This window comes from Psammomys obesus, unplaced genomic scaffold (assembly GCF_907164565.1).
Source record: "Psammomys obesus unplaced genomic scaffold, mPsaObe1.curated_primary_1811, whole genome shotgun sequence".
NCBI lineage: Eukaryota > Metazoa > Chordata > Mammalia > Rodentia > Muridae > Psammomys > Psammomys obesus.
Genome location: NW_026585580.1, coordinates 15091200 through 15111229, shown reverse-complemented (window position 1 = coordinate 15111229; position 20030 = coordinate 15091200). Strand labels below are relative to the sequence as shown.

Genomic DNA, 20030 nt, shown 5'->3' with positions numbered 1-20030 from the left:
GAAGATAGGAAGAAAGGCATTTTAGCAGGGAAGTTTGGGAAGTGCGAATTCACTCTGGTTAAGGACCCAATAGAAGGCCAGATGCAAGATAATAAATTTATGAATCACTCGTCATGGGGGCGCACATCTTTAATCCCAACACTCAGGAGGCAGAAGCAGGCAGATCTCTGAGTTCGAGGCTAACCTGGTCCACATAGCAAGTCCTAGGCTGGCTAGGGCTGCATGCTGAGACCTGGTACTTAGTAGTTTTATGTCAACTTGATACAAGGTACAGCCATTTTGGGAAGAAGGAACCTCAAGCTGAGAAAAATGCACCTACCACACTGGCCTGTGCGCAAGTCTGTGGTGTTTTCTTTTGGGTGATGTGGAAGGGCCCAGGTCAGGATGGGCAGTGCCACCCCGGGCTGGTGGTCCTGGGGGCTGTAAGAGAGTAGGCTGAGAAGCCAGTAAATAGCCCCCCATGGCCTCTGCCCCAGTTTTACCTTGCATTTCTCTAACTTTCAATGATGGACTGTGATGTGGAACTGTAAGATGAAATAAACCCTTTCCTCCCCAAGTTGTTTTTGGTCATGGTGTTTTATCACAGCAATAGAAACCCTAACTAACACTCTTTGCTTTAAAAAAAAATTCAATGGTACAAGCCAAAACACAAACAGGAGAGGACACAATCCAGGTAGGAGGTTAGCTTTGAGGAAAGGGACACGGTTTCTTCCTTGAAGTTTAATGAAAAGAGAAATGCTGAGGAAGATGGGGGCCAGAAAGCCTCATGTCTGAAGGCCTCAACCCTTAACAAATCATCAGTCAAAGTTTGTGACAAAAACTGAGGAGCAGAAACTAGTAACCCGCCATCTCAGGCCAGACAAGCCAAATCTGGCACCCCTATTTCTTTAACAGGCACTAAATAAATTCCATACTTTTATAATTTTCTTACTGAAATTGTCACTAGAGAGTGAGTCCCTTAGGGTCACATTATCCCCCGGATTCTCTCACACAGAATATTCCATCGACTGTGCAAACGATGGTCGTCTGGGCATGTCCTCAGTAGCATGTTTGTTAGCAGGCTGGTTTCAGTGGGGCAGAATTTGCTGCCAATAAGGCTTGTGTTTAATTTGTCACCTATTTCCAGTGGCAGCCAGTGGCCAGGTGCCTTAATGTCACAGGTTTCAATTCGTCCATTCTTTACGTCTATGAACACTTGAATTTCCAAATGTGCCTGCTCGTACGGCACATGGAATGTGGTGTTCACACTAAACCTGGGAGTCCGGCCGAATATCCACTCCCAGCTTTGCAGGTCTTTGATTGTGCTGTTTATTCCGGGAAATGCCGTCTCGTCTGCGGGGTTTATTAGGTTAACATGGTTGTCAATCTGGTGATGGTCAGCGTACTCTGCAGCAATGGCGCTCATCAGAACGTCACAGGTCAGTGTGGGGTCTCTTTCCCCAAGGTTTTTGACTACGGCAGGGATGCTGGCAGTGGCATTGCTCTTTACCCCGTGGTACGGGCTCTTCAGCAGAGACGACAAGGCCGCCCTGTCAGTATTGCACAACAAGGTGCAGTGGTGGTAGGCGGCGGTCCGGCCGATCTTCGAAGCAGTCCCTGAGAGTTTAAACTGCCCGTCCAGCAGCAGGTCAAACTTCTTCGTAGGCTGCACATCCAGCTGCGGTTGGACAGCATTTAGAGCTCTGACGATTAACTTCAGATTCTCCATTCTGTCATACTTGGCTTTGGTGGTAAAGAAGGTGAGATTGATGTTACCCAAATCATGGTACACTGTTCCGCCTCCACTCTTCCTCCGAGCCAGCTTTATTCCGCCCTGTCTCATCAAATGGAGGTTACATTCCTGCCACGGATTCTGGTGCCTACCAATGACAACAGAGGGAGAGTTTCTCCACAGGAAAAGAATTGGCTTGCCTTCCAGATTTATATGGTCTTGGATCCAGTCTTCTATAGCCAGATTTTGATACACATCATGAGAGAGTGATTGTAAAATGAGCCCAGGTGTGGCTGGGATTTTAAAGCCAGCTGCTGGGACCTTACGGTGGCAAAGTAACCGGAAGCAGCTCTTCATTGAAAATGGAATTAGCATGCTTTTAAAAGCAAGACAAAAGAAGATAAATTAGTTCAGTGGAAAAAATTAAATTCTGTCCTTTAGCTATTTGTAAATTATCCAAAACTTATCAAAGGGTCCAGACCTTCCTTGCCTTTCAGCTTTGCCCTTAGTCTTTAGCAGCTCTGTAATATAGTGCCCATGGGAAATCAATGAAGATAAACTTTAATTTCAACTAAAATGAAATAAGTGAATTTTCATACAGTATGAAATAAATACATTCAGTAGTGTACAACAAAGCCAGATTATCTTGAATTCACAATACATTTTCTTTTTTGCTTTTATTTTATTTTATTTTATTTTATTTTATTTTATTTTATTTTAAATTAAATCCAGAATCTCACTAGGTAGGCCTGGCTGTCCTGGAACTCACTAAATGAAGACTGGGCTAGCCTCAGATTCAGAGATCTTCTGCCTGCCTTCTCTTCCTGAGGGCTAGCGTTAAAGTTGTGTCCACTGCTCCCAGCCTGCTTTGCATTCTGACTGGTGCAGTCTAGTGAATGGCAGGTCTGAGCAAACAGTGTTATAGCGTTTCTTGGGAGACCATTCTCAATAACTAGAACAGCTAGAAAGAAGGGCAGCGATGTTGTGTTTTCCACTGTGACATGTCTTGTTGCCTTCATTATTTTTCACTTGATAATAAAATTCCTGACAACATAGTATAGTCTTTTTCTTTTGTTGATGAGAGAACATTACAGTAATCAAAAATTTCCCACAGAACCTTCACAACTCCCAAGGAAAAGCGACAGACCACAGACCTTTGTTGGTGACTGGGGTACTGGGAGCCGGGTGTTGCCCTCCATTCACTTTAGCTGTTATTTGTTTGTGTAACCATGAAAGAATACCGAGTCTGCTCTCTTAAACAGAGATAGCCTGGCTAATCCTTAACAAACAGTTTGTTAGGGGAATCAAGGACTAGAGGCATATCACAACTCCAGGTGCTCTGCAGTAATTGGGAAATTTCACCTGTTGTCTTACTATCTGGAAACTTAGCATTTATCAGGATACGGAGCCAATTTTGGATGATCCTGAGTCCAGTATGTATTAGAATGGTTTAACTCTTCATCTGACTAAATTCTGAGAGGTTGTAGACCAGCAGAACAGTGATAATCTTTCCAAGGAATCTTGGATGGCACTGAAGCCCTCTAATGGGAGGCAGGAGGCACGGATCTCGCTCTGCTCTGAGTTGTACAGGTGAAGCTGAAGCACATTCCCTGTACGGAGTCCCGAAGCCAGGCCCTTTTGAAATGAGAAGTTGGGTCCCTGATCTATGTTGTAGTTCTCATTTGGCAATTGTCTTTGCCAGAATGTCCAAACCCAGAAGACTCTTGGCTAGCTCACTGTCCCAGCTTTTGGGGAGCAGAGGTTTTCCTCAGGGTTTTTACATTCTGCCAAAAGCCCTTACAACCCAAGCCTTAAAGGTCTCAAAATAACCCAGTGCCGGGGATTTCAGGCCACTAGACCTGCGCACATGCATGCAGTGCTGTTTACAACCCAGGTGGCGGCGGGGTCACGGTCCTTCCCTTCGCCAAGAGACTGGCCACAATACATTTTCATGGAGAAGAGTAATAGATTAGTAAAAAGGAGAAAATGAAAGAATCCAGAATCCTTCCATCTGGAGATAATCAACTAACAGCATAAACAAGCTGTTTTCTTCCTGTTCATGGGCATACACCTTTACACATGCACATTCTCCCTGAAACTGGACGGTATTATGTCAGTCACTTCCCCCTGAGACATCACTGTGTGGCTCATCTGACCTCGAACCCCTGGGCTCAAATAATCCTCTTGCCCTAGCGTCAATGAGAAAATAGAAATACCCTGCCATTCCTGCTTTCACCTATATTAAATTTACTTTTATATCATTTTGGGGGGGGTCTGTGTATGCACACGCAAGCGCACTCTCATACACACAGGTCAGAGGTCAATGTTAGGGTCTTCTATCACTCTCCACCACATTCCTGGAGACAGGATCTCTCACCGAACCTGGAGCTCAGTGACTATCTAGGCTCACTGGCCAAAGATCCTCTCCACGGTGATCCATGACGAACACTAATAAACCAGAATGTGTCCACAGAAGTTGGGATTTGAAAAAGACCTTGGGACAGCCTTTCCTAGGGTTAAGATTGCCACTCTTGGTAACATACAGAGGTGAAGGCGAAATAGTTGCTTTTCCATTTTAACGTGACTTTGAGACTCAACAACTGAATAGCTTTAGGCAAATAGTTCAATCTCTATCTGATTCAACTGCCTTCAATTGATCAATTCAGGAGCACATAGGACGACTGAACTAAATGTATTATGCACAAATCATTCATATCAGACCAATATGGGATGGACTGAAACAACTGATTACAGGGTCTCCCCTTCTGACTCCCCCCCTTTTTGCTCATTTAACACAAATTCTTTTTTTTTTTAAAGATTGATTTATTTATTATGTATACAGAGTTCTGCCTGCATGTACACCTGCACCCCAGAAGAGGGCACCAGATCTCATTATGGATAGTTGTGAACCACCATGTGGTTGCTGGGAATTGAACTCAGGACCTTTGGAAGAGCAGTCAGTGCTCTTAACCTCTGAGCCATCTCTCCAGCCCCAACACAAATTCTTTTAGGTGTACAAGTTTTCCTAAAAGATATGTTAAACTGGAATTTACCTTGATAAATTAACTACAGCCCACAATGAAACAGCCCAAAATGGGATTTCAATAAAAGCTCTGGAACTGACCTACCTCCTGAGTTAGAGCAGTGCACAGGTTGTGTATTTGTTTAATTCATGCATTTTAATAGCTCCTGAAAAATCTCCACCCAGGCATAGACATACACTGTGAATTAAATATAACAAAGGTAAATAATTTAACTGATTCTGCATTTACTACAAGCCATGCTTTGTTTTTGGCAGTTGGGATTCATCAGCTAGCTACATAAAGGTGATGACTGTCATGGGGAAAAGAAAAAGCAGGGCCAGAATAGGGAGGACTGGAAATCTGTATGTGAGGCAAGTTTAAACAGGACTGTTAATCTAGGCCTCATTCAAATGGTTAAGTGTGTGTTGAGATTAAGAAGTTAGAAAGAGGGGCTGGAGCAATGGTTCAGAGGTTAAGAGGTCTGTCTGTTCTTCATAAAGGTCCTGAGTTCAACTCCCAGCAACCACATGGTGGCTCACAACCATCTGTAATGAGATCTGATGCCCTCTTCTGGTATGCAGGCACACACGCAGGCAGAACATTTAATAAATTAATTAAAAAAAAAAAGAAGTTAGAAAGATTTTATGTACCACAAACTATTTTAGTTATCAGACTAAATGAAACCGTCTAGCCTTTGAAAGCCTAGAATTTTGCTTCTACAAAGTCACTTTGCATGTCTCCTTACACTCACATATTTTTAGTTAAAATTTTTCTCATACATTTTGATCATGTTCCTTCCCCTCCCCCTTTTCCAGATCCCATCTCCCAAATTTGTTTTCTTTCTTTAAAAAACAAATAAAACTCACAAAAACTAAAGTAAAAATGAGCAAAAGATCAATGAGACAAAAAAAAAAAAAAGGCTCAGAAAATTCACACACACACACACACACACACACACACACACACACACACACGATTGTTCCCGGGCATGGTTCCCGCGCTGGAATGTGGTTGCTATAGCCATGTACACTCGTAGTTTAAAAGGTTTAGCTGTGCACTGGATGGAACTCAGGAACTTGCTCAATCTAGGTTTGAGCTGTACCGCCGAGCAACCCCCAGCTCTCCGCTTTCATCTTCATTGTTAGTGCTACAATTTTTTTCTCAGGAGGCACCGACTTCCAGGTTCCGGGACACTTCTACCACCGAACATGGTTCTCCGTGACAGAAGAGCAGCGCCAGGCCAAACCACAAACCCACCTTTCTCACAAGGCCTTCCCAAACTGTTACCCTGCTCCCTCCCGGAGGACACGATCCAAGCCCGGAACGTGGGTACGGACTTAAGCCAGTTTTACTCTCCCTGAGCAGGCACGCGACCAGCATTCGTATTGCTTAGTGACCCTCCGCCCCGCTAGAAATCAGCTGTCCTGGTGGTGAAATTACAGCGTGGGGGCACCCCGGGTAATCTGCAGAGCCCTCGGTCCCAGCCAGGGGGGCCCAAGTGACGCCCGCGTGGTCCCCGTATCACCCACTCCGGATCAGGGCCGCGAAGCCAGCATCTGCTTCCGGCTTCACCCACCTGCCTCTTCCGGTCTTCCTGCAGCCGATTTTTGGCAAACTGAAGTGCGATCAGCACACTAGGGACCCGGGGCACATGCACGTGAGACGCCGTTCCAGCCCCGCCCCCACCGGGCCCCGCCCCCGGGAAGCCACCCCGGGCCTTAGGAGGGGCGTGGTCAAGCCTGAAGGAGGCGCTCTCCTTTCCTTCCAGCCCCGGCTGGGCTTTTAAGGGTGTTTTCCAGCAGCTCGATGAATTTAAAACTGGATTCTGGGAAGGGGCACAGGCCACATTCAAAGAACTAGCAAAGATGGAAAGAGGGGGTTACTCCCCGAGTGACAGTAGGGGCGAAGGGAAGGGAGGAGCGTTTCTTGGAGCGAGTTTTGAAGAGGGCCCCGGGAATCCAGAGCAGGCACGTCACCCACCACGCATTACTGCCAGCTGTTACTCTGCTAACATGAAGGCACTGCCCTGGGTCTTGACACAGCTCCTCTTCATAGTAAATGTGAAGAGGTACAAGACCGGTTTTGAAAGACGAAGTGCATTGGAAGGAATAATTGTTACCCGCAATACAAAACCTAATAATAAACTGGAGTGATGATGTTTGCTTTTGGCGTGCTCCAAATTGCTGCTGGCTAGGAAATCCCTGCTGAAAAGCGACAGAACCCCTGCAGAACAAACACATAGGAAATGCCCCTGCAGCCAGGGTCGCAATGCAGTATTTTCTGCTAGCTATTGCATGGTAGCAAGCTGTCTCAAACATGAGTGAATTACCAACGACAAGGGCCGGTGATTCCTCTGCTGGTTTCCGTCAGCGAGAGTTGGCTAAACTGTGCGGTCCAAAATGGTCTCTATTCCTACTCAGGCAGGTTCTGTTTAGCCGCTGAGTCAGTTCGATTCAAAGTGGCTGGAAATAGCACTTCACATTCTTACGGCCGTGGGAACAGCAAAGCCAGACTGACTACAGAGTTAAGGAACAGGGTAATGGATCACTTCCTGATGAGCAGAGTGCAAAGAATCTGTGGTTGTCTCTCAGCTGTCCACAGAAACCAGTCTCTCTCAAGCCTTGCCTCTTGGAGTAAGAAGCATCCTGTGTTTGGTTTGGAACTGTTAATACCAGAGCTATTCCAGGGTATATAAACGTATACCACAGACAAGACCCCTATTTGTTATTTCGGTTTTGGTGAGGTTACTTCTTGGCTGGCTGGTATGAGGGTGGGAAGGGATACTGTCCATTTATCACCATAGGAATTTCTTCTTGCTATGGAAATAGCCCCACATACCCTCTACTTCTAAGTTGTATTTTTTGAAGTCTGAGATGGCAGTTTTGTTTTTATTTCCTCCAAGTGATATTTCTTCATAGTTCCCCACTCTGCTCGGTCTGTCCTTTGACTAGGTGCCTTCTTTTCTTCAGCTTCTCCACTGGAATTTCCAATGGCTCAAACATGCTTCATTGTCGTCTGGTGAACGCGCTGCTCCTTCTCTCTGCCTTTTAGTCTGTCTGCTCTTTTTGTTTTATTTTGTTATTTTTGAGACAGGGCATCTTTGTGTAGCCCTGGCTGGCCTGGAACTCACTTTGTAGACCAGGCTGGCCTTGAACTCACAGAGATCTCTGCTTCAGGGAGTGCTGAGTTAAAGGTGTGTGCCTGTCATGCCTGGTTCTGTCTGCTCTTTCTAAAAGTTTTTGTGTGCGAAATAGGTCTCTCTAATACACCAGGCTTGCCTGAAACTCATTATGTAGACTAAGCTGGCCTTACAGAGATCTTCCTGCCTCTTCCATGCACTGGGATAAATGGCATTTGCCATGGTGCTCAGCCTGGGTTCTTTCATTTAAGTATTAATTGATATACTAATTCTGAGATCACACAGAAAATCAATCAATCTATACATAGGAATATATGTAGGTTATAGAATGATTATGAAAGGTTAAAGAAACAAGTTTTAAGTAACTTCAAAAAGGTTTGAGAGGCCAACGCTGGGTAACTGACAGAAATGCAAAAGGAGTCTATTTTCAGATACCAAACCAACTGTAAGGTTTTGGAAAGGAGTGTGGCCACTGCTATAGAGTCAGGCTATGGGGTCAGAGTTGAGATGTAGTTGAGTCCAGCTTCAGGAGTAAAAGCGCTGGACCTGATCAACAAGAACAAATGGATGGACAGAAGACGCAGGTCCAGACAGGCAGATGGCAATTTGCGTAGCCTATGTCAACAGCCGGGACATAGAGCAGAGCTAGCCCCTGGGAGCACTGGGTTTTGCAAAGACATACACTGGATGTCAGATGACAGGTTAGTGGAGACATCACAATTACAGTCAGAGGTCTCTGCCCTTTGTGAGGTCCTAGCGAGAGTCCCTCTATTTCTATGGCCTATGTATCTAATATGTTCTCAGGCACAGTTTTCCCGGTGTTGCATTATGTTTTTATTATTTATGTGCATATGCTCTGGAGGACAGAGGACGACATGCAGGAGCTGGCTCTCTTCTTCCACCAAATGAGTTCTTGGGATCAGACTCAAGTTGACAGGCTTGGTGGCATATGCCTTATCCACAAAGCCCACCCCAACAGCCATCTGATAGGATTTTAATACAGCCATGTGCTCTATAGCACTAGTTCACCTTGATACATTTATAGTGTGGCTCCATGTATACTCCCAGAAATAAAGTCATTTATTAGCCTGTGCTTCCTGGGGGTGCAAGACAGATGGTGACAGGCTATGTTTACATACCTGCAGAGTCATCTTACAAAATGGAGTCAGAACTGCTCATAAAATGGAGTCTCTCAGGACAAATCAGTCTTGGAGAAAACCCAACGACACAGTTTTACACAATATGGTGTCATGGACAGCAGGGCATACGAGCATCCAAATTAAAACGTTAGCTCCACCCCATTGTTCCATACCTTGAAAACTTGATTTATCCAAAATCTGCAATCTCGAGTTCCCTCATTCCTCCATGAAACCTCACTGTGCGTGCAAGCGTGTGCACACACACACACACACACTCACACCCCCTCCTTTTCTGGGTCACGTCTCATATCAATCCATCACTACATCCTGCCACACTTCACCTACCTACCATTGTCACCATCTATTTGGATAACCACTTAACTGCAAGTTATGTCACCATCAGAGAAGCCTTCCTAGCTGTTTCAATCAAAGTCAAGTTTGTTACAGCGCTCTGAATGCTTTGCTGTTTTCCACAGCATATCACAGCCTGTATCTTCTGTAACTGCTGTATAATGTTGTGTCTCCTCTGGCACTAGTATGAAATGGAATTAGTGGTATTTTGCTGTATCCCCCGAATCAAGAATGACTATAAATTAGGTGAATTTGTTACTTTACTTGTTGCTTTGACAAAATATCAAAGTATCTGACAGCAACCTAATTCAGAAGGAACGGTTTACTGGGGATCACAGTGTGAGGGTATTAGGCACGACAGAGCATGAGGCAGCTGGTCCCATTGTATTAGTGGTCGGGAAGCAGGAAGCAGTGAATGCTAACACTCCTCTTGCTGTGTTTTTATTTGGTCTGGGATCCCAGCCCATAGAATGACACCACCCACATTCAGAATGGATCTTTCTGCCTCAAATCAATTACCCATTTCTAGAAACTTCCTTATAGAGATGCTCAGAGTTTGTCTCAATGACTGGATTCTGCCAAGTTGCCTGTCAATGACAACTATCACAAAACAATGGATGATTTCTGCATTTTTTTTCTCTTTTCTAAAGAATTATGTTCTGGGGTCTGGAGGGATGGATTAACAGTTAAGAGCACTGGTTCCTCTTCTAGAGGACCCAAGTTCAATTCCCAGCACCCATACGGCAGTTCACAACTGTAACTCCATTCTGAGGGCATCTGATGTCCTCTTCTGGCCTCAGTGGGCACTAGGCAGCTGCATAGGATAAAGGTATACATGCAGGCAGAACATTCATACAAATAATTAAAATTAAAAAATAAAGGGAGGGCTGGTTAAGTTTTGTCAACTTGATACAACCTAAACATATCTGGAAGGGAGGGGATCTTGACTGTGGAATTGTTTATCAGACTGGTGTGAAGGTGAGCCTGTGGGGCAGTTTCTTGATTAGAGATGGATGTAGGAGGGAGGGCCACTGTGGGCAGCGCCACTTCTGGCCAGATAGTTCTGGGTTGTATAAGAAAGCAGGCTGAGCAAGCCAGTAAGTGGCCAAGGTTCCTGACTCTATTCTGTTTGAGGGCCTGCCTTGACTTCCCCTAGTGATTGTGATCAAGATGGATAAGCCAAATGTGCCTTTTCATTCTCAAGTTGCTTTTGGTCATAGTGTTTACCTCAGCAATAGAATGCAAACTAGAACTCTGTGGGAATTCACAGAGAAAGTATCAGGCCAGGACCCCCAAGACCAAGTTCTTAGCACAAAAGAGCTTTATCTGCCCCAGAGGGACAGAAGGCAGGGATATAAGGGACCAAGACAGGAGATAAGAGGATGAGGGAGAAGGGGAAGGGAACAAGGGAGAGGGGGGAGAGGTATTTGTCCTAGAGGACAAGGACTGCCTTGGGATAGCGGGGAGACAGAGGTGGCTCATAGGCAAATGGCAGTTGATAAAGGTAAAGGGGAAAACCCTGAGTTAGGATAAGGTGTTTAATTTTGATTGGGCATGTTCATTAGGTGAGCCAAAGGGGGCTTTCGATGCTGGGCTTCAATACTCTGATAGCTAGACCTTGTGGTCAGTCTCAGGAGGAGGAAGTGGCCAGCTTTAGGGATGGAATGTAACAGTGTTTAGCAAGGCAGAGGAAAAGGGAAAGAAGGGCAAGGCCTGCTGGAGCCGTGGTCACCACACGCAAGCTGGCCAGAGTCCCTCCAGGAATTATATTCCTACTCTACTATTAATGGCCTTCATTTTCTGTAGGTGCTAGTTTTAAACTCTACTTTATTTGGGTTCCTTAATGTGTCTACCTCCCTTCCAGCACCCCCCCCCCCCAAACACCACCCTAGGTAGGAGAGAAAGAAGGTTAGAAGGGAAAGGGGACGTAGACCTCTTTACACTTAGTTCCAGCTGGTTAGGGTCATTGGGTTCTTTAAGAAAATACCAATTTCAGTCGTCAGGATATCCAGCAGTCCAGCAGCAGCGGAACCAACTGCCTCCTCCTCCGACCGTCTCCTCAAAAGCCCTCCAGAATGTCTCTAAGTCTTTCTCTCTGCTCTCATATTTATATCCTCTCAGAGTCCTCCGAGTTAAACTCTCTATAGCTGGCAAAGGACTAGCTGGCATAGACCACCTGTGGCACAAGTCTCTTATCAGCTGTGGATAAACTAAAAGCATCTTCATATCCCACACTTGGGATTAAAACAAAAACATATTTACAACTGAGTTTTTAAAGAAACCAAAACTTCCACCATAATTCTAGGTCCTCAAATCTTTAGCTTCAACCAAGTGTGGTTTTTATGGGAGGATGAGAAGCAGGTTTTCCATAAGTGCGTATTCTACCATTGCTGCACTCCCAGGCTGACAGTTTTGAAATTGGTACATTCTCCTAAGCTTTCAAAACTAGTCTAGATTCCTTAATTCAATTTACAGGTTACATATTATTTCCCCTAACTTTTCAGGGTGGTCTTTGGGAGCCCATGCTTCTTCATTACTTTTTTTATTAATCAATTACTGTAATTTCATAAGAAACATGCTCTCTGGGTCTTCTGTCCTTTTTATCTAAAATAATGAGGAGACTAAAATTAATTTTATAACATCTAGTTATGCTCATAAAGTATATAATTTATGAAAATAAATGGTGTAAAGTATATCATCGAAAGACAAGACAGTTATATTTCAGTGTACTTCCCTGAAAAAAATTAACAAATTTGCTTGCTTGTGACACTTTATGGAAAGTGTGGAAAGTGAGTAGGAGAAACAAGAATTCTTATGATTTCTCAAACATGACCTTACTTTTCAAATGCATAAGCTTAAACTACAGCATCGAAGACAGTCGTAAATTCTTGTACGGTCACCTGTAAGGAGAGACAAGGAAATGGGATCATGGACGCTCTCAGGTTCATTTGTGAATTTAAAAAGCTTCTGCACAGTACCAAAAGCAGCCTAGTAAGAAGGCGTGTTCGCTACAGTGTGATTTTTGCCAGCTGTATTTCAGACAGGAGGCTAAAAGCTAAGATTTACAGGCTGGAGAGATGGCTCAGTGCAGTAACTCCTCTTCCCGAAAACTCAATTCAGTTGCTAGCTTGCACACAGTGGTGCACAGCCATACAAAAGTACAGTTCTAGGGGCTCCAACTTCCTCTTCTGGCCTTTGTGAGCATCAGGCATGTATCTGGTACACAAACACATGTAGACAGAACACCAGTATACATAAAGTAATAAAAAGTTTAAAGCTAAAATTTACAAAGATCTTTAAAAAAATTAAACTCCCTAGGAGATTAAAATGCCAGTCAATAAACGGGCTAATAAAATGGGCCACATGAGCAGTAAACGTTTTAAAAAGTGTTCAACAGCATTAGCCACTAGGGAAACGTCAATTAAAACTACTCTGAGGTTCTGTCTGACCCTAATCAGAACAGCTATCATGACAAAAACAAGTAACAAGTGCTGGCGATGTGGAGGAGCCCTCTTACAGTGCCGGTGGGAGAGCAAACATGAAATCAGAGCAGGTTTCTCAAAAAGCCGAAAACATAACTGCCTTAGGACTTTGCTATGCCGAGGTCTCCACACGCTACCATCCATGCCTACTGCTGCTCTAGTCAGCAAAGCCAGGAGGTGGATCCAACCCAGCCGTCCCGAAGGGACGCATCGATAATGGAAACATCATACACATTCCATACAATTTTACTCAAGCATAAAGAAAAGCGAAGTCACGAAATTTGCAGGAAAAGGGATGGATTTGGAAGTTGTTTTAAAGGAAGATAACCCAGACTCAGGAAGTCAAACACCACGTGTTCGTTCTTCCAGGCATATTCTATCTTTAAATATACAAGTAGGGAGCATGTAAGGGCGTGAGTGGGGACACACAGGTCACGAAACTGCAAGGTGAGCAGGAAAGAGTGGTGTAGCGGGAACGGAACACTGGCGACATGAAAGCAGATAGGGGGGCCACCGGAGTGGGAAAAGAGGGGAGGGGATGGGGAGGAAAAGGGCAGGAGGAACAACAGAAACAAATTCCGAACTCAAATGCAGCCATAAAACTCATTTGCTTTGCATTCTAGTAAAAACGAGGAAAAAAACGGATTAAAAAAAGCTTCCGGGCTAAGATGGGTATTAGAAGTACCCAGAAACAGTCGAAAAGCAAAACAACCCTCTCCCCCCCCCCAAAAAAAAAAAAAACCCCGCGGTTTAGCACAGTGCTTATTTCTTTCCGCTTAAAAGATCCATTTCAAGATGCAATTTTAACGCAGTTTGACAGCCAAAAACACCACACTGGTTAGGAAAACGCGGCCAGACTGGGGTGAAAACTTAGACACAGTATTTAATATCTCGCGAGGCTCTAAATCCCTCCTTGCTTTCCCATCGCCAGTCTTCTGGAGAGGGGGCTTGGGGAGAAGAAACGCCAGCCTGGAACGTGGGGGCTCATGGCTGGGTCCACACTTGCCAGTTCCATCCTCCCTGGACGGGCAGACGACCGGCTCCCCTGGGAGGCTGCAGCAGGGGACCCCACCTGAAGGCTCCCACAGAACAGCGTCGCGGTTCGCTCAGCCGCGAACGCCGCTGGGCGACCCGGGCACCCCAACAGCTGGGTCGGCGCGAAGGCCCGGCCGCCGCGCATGCGCGTTCCCGCAGCCGCCGCGGGCGCGGGCTAGAGGATGGTTACTAGGAGACCGGACGCACGGGGTCGGCCCTCTCGGCGCTCCGTGGGCGTGCGCCTGCGCGGCGCGGATGGGCCAGGGAAAGGCCTCTGGTCGGAGCCCTGAGAGGCGGGCTGTACAGGTCGCCACGTGTTCGGGTGCGCGCGCACGACTCGTAGTCCCCGCGGGAGGGCGTGTCGAGCCAGGTACGCGTGCGCAGGGGGGCTGGGGGCGCGCCGGGCGGAAGTGGAGCGGAGGCATCGGGGAGGTGGAAGGACAGCCCTCCTCAGGTACAGAGCGTGCGGGCGGGGCGCCGGCCAGCCCGGAGCTAACCGCTCCCGCCCTCTCCCCGGCTGCGGCCCGCCGAGCCCCCGCCTCCGCCCCCGCCTCCGCCCCCGCCTCCGCCTCCGCCGGGGCGGGGCCCGCGGCCTGGCAGGGAGGCGACGGGGCGGAGGATGGAGGCCGGGGCGGGCCTGGAGCTCCCGCCCGGCCCCCGGGCCCTCAGTAGCCGGGATGAGCGCCGGCGAGGACGACGGCCCGGGAGGCCGGGGGAGGGCTGCGGAGCTCCGGGGACAGGCGGCGGAGGTGCGCGGGGCCAGAAGAGAGCCGGCCCCGGGCGGCTGCAAGCGGATGGGGACAGCCTGGCGGGGGCCCGGGTGGGCTTCGCTGCGTGAGCGGCTGCGTCGCGGGTGGGTGGGCGTCCCGGGGCAAACCTTCCCTTAGTTTCTGGTGAGTTGAGGGTTGAGCCCAGTTCCTATGGTGACCGCTTCGCTTCCTGCCTCGGCTTGGTTGTCGGGGGACTGTTTTGCTTAGAGACACTGTGAGGGGAAGCGAAGCTGAGGCATTTGGAAGCTCAACCTGTCCTTTCCTGAACCCCCTCGGTCTCCCCTGGGAGCCAGGCGGAGGCAGGGATTGAGATTTTTGCATGAAAAACTCCCTCATCCTTAATTTAGAGTTTGTGTGGAGGGACGGCAGAGTAGGCTGGCTTTGTTTGAAGAGTTATTTAAGTCTCTACTGGGCGTCTGTCGTGCACTTGTCAGCCCCAAACGCCGACGTGTATGTGTACGTAAGCAGATATGTTCTTGTATATACTCCTCAGTCAAGGGTTTAGACTTTTAAGGAAAGTTGGCACAAGCGACCTGTTCGCTGTTATAGCCCCCGCAGATCTGCGTGTCCCACAGTAATCTTCGTTTTAGATTTATTCTTCTAGTCTTAAGGATTTCGAGTACATTTTGTTCACTCTCAAGAAATAGAGGCACAGTAATATCAAGGTAGAATAGTTTGTGAGTATAAAGGGAAGTTATCGCGTTTAACTCTGCTTTGAGAACAAGACAATTGTGTTTTAATTGAACAATGAACTAAAATCCTTCCAACTTAATTATTGAGAAAGAAATAAGGTAAATATTCCATCAGTCAATATTGCTTTTAAACCCCAAACCTTGCTTTTATTTATTGGCAGTTTCAAAAACTTTTTTTTTAAGTTACTTTCCCAAGAAGAATCGCTGTTGGAGCCCAGAATATAACCAGGCAGAGAGATTTGGAGTTCTGTTTTCTCACAGGAATAAATAACATGCTGTTTACTCCCCAGATTGACAATGTTTGTCATTTCCGTACTTTTTCTAATAGTTTCATTATCTGCTTATGTGAACACACACCTCACTGTTTGCCTTGTTATGGGGCTTTATGTAAGGGTAATTGGAACAGGTGTTTACAACATCTTTACTGACACTTAAAAGATTGTAAACTTATTTCTAGTTAGTTAGTTTGCTGGTCAGTGTTCCATTGCAATAGTACACCGCAGTTTACCCCTGGCGGACAGTAGGGTTTTAAAATTGTTTTTAGCAATATGCTTTGACAGGGTTATGGATATTAAAATATACACATCTCATTTTTTTTAAAGATTTACTTATTATGTATACAGTATCCTGCCTGCATGTACACCTGCACACCAGAAGAGGGCACCAGATCTCATCATAGATGGTTGTGAGCCAGCATGTGGTTGGTGGGAATGAACTCAGGACTTTGGAAAAGCAGCCAGTGCTCTTAACCTCTGAGCCATCTCTCTAGCCTGCATCTCATGTTTTAAGGGAGGCAGTGTGAAAGGAAGTTCTTTTGTTTTGGTTACACTGTTAGTTTCAGTCTTGTATTACTAAATACCTTTGATCCAGAAAAGCCTTCAGGAAACAACTGAGCCATTTCTTACGTTTCTGAGAGGTCTGGATAGACACTGCCTGGCCATTGTTTCATGCTGTGTTAAGGAGATAACTTGTTATTTAAAGACTCCATTATAGAAACAAGATGAGCTTAAAGTTTGAATTGGAGTGACTAGAAAAACTTTCGTTTGTTACTTTTTACCTTAACAGTTTGAATATGGCTTTAATATTTTGTTTGAAGTAAATACTTCATATTCAAAACGTACTCACTTTTGTTATAAATATGACATTCATAACATTTTTGTATGGTTATCCAGATCTCCTGGTAGGGAATTCTATCTACTTTGAAGAGTCTGTAAATCTAAACTTTTGGAGAGAATTGTAAGAAGAGAAAAGAAAGACTTAACCCTACTTCAGCTTTGCAGAACTGAGTTTCAGAATTGAATGGAAAATATTCCAGTTTTTTGTTTTGTTTTGTTTTCCTCTAAGACAGGCTTTCTCTGTGTAGCTTTGGCTGCTCTGGACTCGCACTATAGACCAGGCTGGCCTCGAACTCACAGAGGTCCACCTTCCTCTGCCTCCAAAGTGCTAAGATTAAAGAACTGTGCCACTGCCACCACCACCACCTGGCAATATTCCAGTGTTTTTAATTATTGTATGACTATCATAAATAGGCCCTTGCCAGATATATATTACGTGACTCCGTTTGGTTAAGAGCAGCGATACCTGGTGTGTATGTGTGTGCCGTGTGTGTGTTATACACCTGTATACATGTGTGTGGAGGCCACAAACTGACATCGTTTTTTGTGGTGGTTGTTTTTAACTCAGTCTCACTCTACCTTGTTTTTGAGGTTGCATCTCTCATTAAGCCTGGAGTTTGTCAGCTCAGCTAGTCTGGCTGACCAGCAAGCCCTAGTGATCCTTTAGTCCCTGCCTCAGTACTAGGATTACAGACAGGTACCACTGCTAACCGTTGTGCCGAGTCCTTTTTTACAAGGCTCTTGTGATCTGAACTCTGACTCTTATAGTTGTACGGGTACTTTCCTGACTCTGATGATACATTTTTAACTGGTTTTTAAAAGTTAGTATACAAAATAATCTGTTTCATGATTACATTTCATTCACACTGTTGTATCTTGGTTTTAGAAACCTTCCTATCTCCCCCCACCTTTTGCTGATTTTTTTTTTTAAACATATAATCTTAACTTCTATTTCACTGAAAATTAAAGTCCTACTAGATAGGATGTTTCTCAAGATTTTTATCTCTTAAAATTTCCCTTATCTTTGCTTTTTTCATTCTTGTGTCAGAGTGCAGTACACATTTTTTATGGATTTTCTCATGTTATTCACCTTTTTCCCCCTCTACTAATCAACAGTAATTTATCTCTTAGTTGTTTCTCTGCTGTAGCACTTCATCATCTACAAAGACTGTTGTGAATCTCCCCCCCCTGTTTTTCAAATTCATTGTGTGTGTGTTTGTCCGTGCGTGCGCATGTGTCTGCCTGCCTGCCTGCTTGCTTGCCCAGGGTATGTCACAGTGCACACCAGGAGGTCAGAGGACAACTTGTGTGTGTGTGTGTGTGTGTGTGTGTGTGTGTGTTTGTATGCACACTTGCTCTCCAGGGTATGCCACAGTGCACATACAGAGATCGAAGAATAGCTTGTGATAGTTGGTTCTGCTCTTTTCCTGCCTGGCTCCTGGGGATCAGACTCAGGCACAGTGTCTTTATCATTTAGGCCACCTCACTGGTGCTGGCCTGAGGAAATATTGAAGTGGTTTTGTGTATACAGGTTTGATGTGACTCAGAAATGCTCATGAGCAGAAGTGTTACCGTTTCAGAGTTTGGGGACTCTGGGACATTGCATGTATATGCTACATCCCAGGGATAGGGGCTGAATGTAAACAAACAATCCATTAATGTGTTCTGTGAGCCATATGTATATGATCAGAAGGTAATTTTCTGTAACACTTTAGGAGCCCTGGGGTTTGACTTTGGCCACTCGTGTGAGATCAGGTCAGGTATAGAAGTTTCCATTTGTAGCATCATGTACTTGCTCAGAACATTTTTGAATTGGGAGGATTTCAGGTTTAAATGTTCAGATTAAGGATGCACAGACTTTATTTGCATTTTTTGAGAGACCCAGTTTTTGTTTAGTTCTGAAAGGGGTCTCTTAAAAAGATCTATGCATGCCTTTCTCCTTTAGGCAGTGAACCTTCCTTAACTTTAGTCTTCCTCTAACTTTTATTCTGCATTTTTGGCTCTTGCAGGGGATTCAAAGCTTACATTTTATATTTTGATTTTTAATCCTTATTCGTTTATTAGTCCTCTTTAGATTTTCGTTTATCCCACCACAGAAACTGCTTTGTTTAATCAAAATTCATTATTTTGAAAATGTCTTAACTCTAAATATTTCATTGAGTAAATATAAATGTTTCATAGAGCAACTTTGTGGTGGACATTTTCCAAACATAGCAATGAGACAACAGCCAAGACATGTTGAAATTTATATTCCAGTAGAAGGAAATAGACAGTAGACAGGTGGACAAACAGATAATATAATTTCAAGTAGTGACAAGTGCAGTATCCTAAGTAGAGAGTCACCAAGACAGAACCTACTTTAAGTAGGAAATGGGGGAGAAAAGACTTTTACTGTTTGAACCAAAGAGCTGATGTTAAGAAGATGTCAGTCAGATAAAAGGCTGAGGAGAGATTGACTACCCAGGTCAGTGGTTGCCGAAGCGAAGCAGTTCTGCCCCCAGTGAATGGCAGAAGCTTACTGTGGCTGGTATGTGGCTGAACAACTGACAGTCAAGCCCAGTCCAGAAACTCATGGCAGCTGGGCAGGCTCCAGCCAGCCTAGCTGGCAGCCAAGTCCTGGGAGTTCAGAATCTCTAGGGAGGAAAGGAGCTCTCCCTCCCCAGAATAACTGACAAATCTCAGGTGGTCATGGAAGGCTGATGGTATCATGCAGTGCACAGCACGCAGCACCCAGGACATTTCATGCAGAATCAGGGACTTAAAAAACCTTGGGCAGTGAGGGAGGGATTTTGAGGATGAATGTGTTTGATTTGCCAGGGTCGTGGGTGCCAGGGATACTTAATCTACATGTACCAAAACAGTCCTATCATGAGAGGGAAAAGGCAGTACTTATCCCTATGGGTTGGGGAAGAGCTCCAGGTAAAGTCAAAGGTCAATGATGGAAAGTCAAGACACCAGGAATCTTATTAGCATAGGGTGGGTATCTCCAGGAATACCCAGGTACTTGCTTATCAGGAAAGGGTCTGGCCTGTGATCTTTCTGTAAGGGCTATCCTTACAAGATCTTGAGTGTCCAGAGCAGGTGGAGAGAAAAGGGAGTCCACCATCATAGACTGAGTGTGGAAACTATCCAGAAATGACAGACTTCAGCCTTGTCCATCAGAGTTCCACACAGGAATCCTGAGATGGCAACACTGGGCCTGGCTTGAGCTTCTGAAACCTCAAGTTCACCTCCAGTGGCACACTTCCTCCAACAAGGACACACCTACTGTAATAGGCTGTGGCACTTGTCCCTCCTCATAGTGGCACTCCCCGTGGACCTAGGGGGCATTTTCGTTCCAGCTACCACAGATGGATTTAGGATCTACATTGTGGAAGTGGAACCAACATAACTTAATGGCATAGTAGATGAGAGTCAGGAAAAGATAAAAGTCAAAAATATCCCCCCCCCCCCTTTTATTTTATCTTGGGCATGTATACACTTGATTGCTCAACTTGGAGAAGATCTGGAAAGAATGGGAGGCAAGGCTTAGAGTAAGGAGTAATGAGAGATTTTAGAGGTTTGTTTCAAGAC

General features: G+C 45.3%; 2 protein-coding genes across 5 annotated transcripts in view; one reads left to right on the top strand and one right to left on the bottom strand.

The window, feature by feature from the left end:
* Positions 1–614: 614 nt before the first annotated feature.
* Lipt1 (lipoyltransferase 1) lies at positions 615–6386 on the bottom strand. 2 transcript variants are annotated; one of them, XM_055608151.1, is made up of 2 exons: positions 6311–6386; positions 615–2087 (listed from the first exon to the last, which is right to left on the bottom strand). In XM_055608151.1, exon 2 carries the CDS (start codon positions 2084–2086, stop codon positions 965–967), a length of 1122 nt encoding a protein of 373 aa, XP_055464126.1. In that variant the 5' UTR covers position 2087; positions 6311–6386; the 3' UTR covers positions 615–964. The 2 variants fall into 2 exon arrangements, with proteins under 2 accessions (XP_055464126.1, XP_055464133.1); XM_055608158.1 differs by lacking the exon at positions 6311–6386 and adding an exon at positions 5992–6238.
* Positions 6387–14196: 7810 nt separating this feature from the next.
* Positions 14197–20030, top strand: part of Tsga10 (testis specific 10) — a 91398-nt gene continuing 85564 nt past the window's right edge. Inside the window, exon 1 of one of the 3 annotated variants that reach the window (XM_055607193.1) lies at positions 14197–14250. The gene's annotated coding sequence lies outside the window, so the exon portion shown is untranslated. Of the gene's footprint in view, positions 14251–14290; positions 14335–14567; positions 14630–20030 lie in introns of those variants that run through there. The other 2 variants (XM_055607187.1, XM_055607178.1) reach the window with 2 other exon arrangements.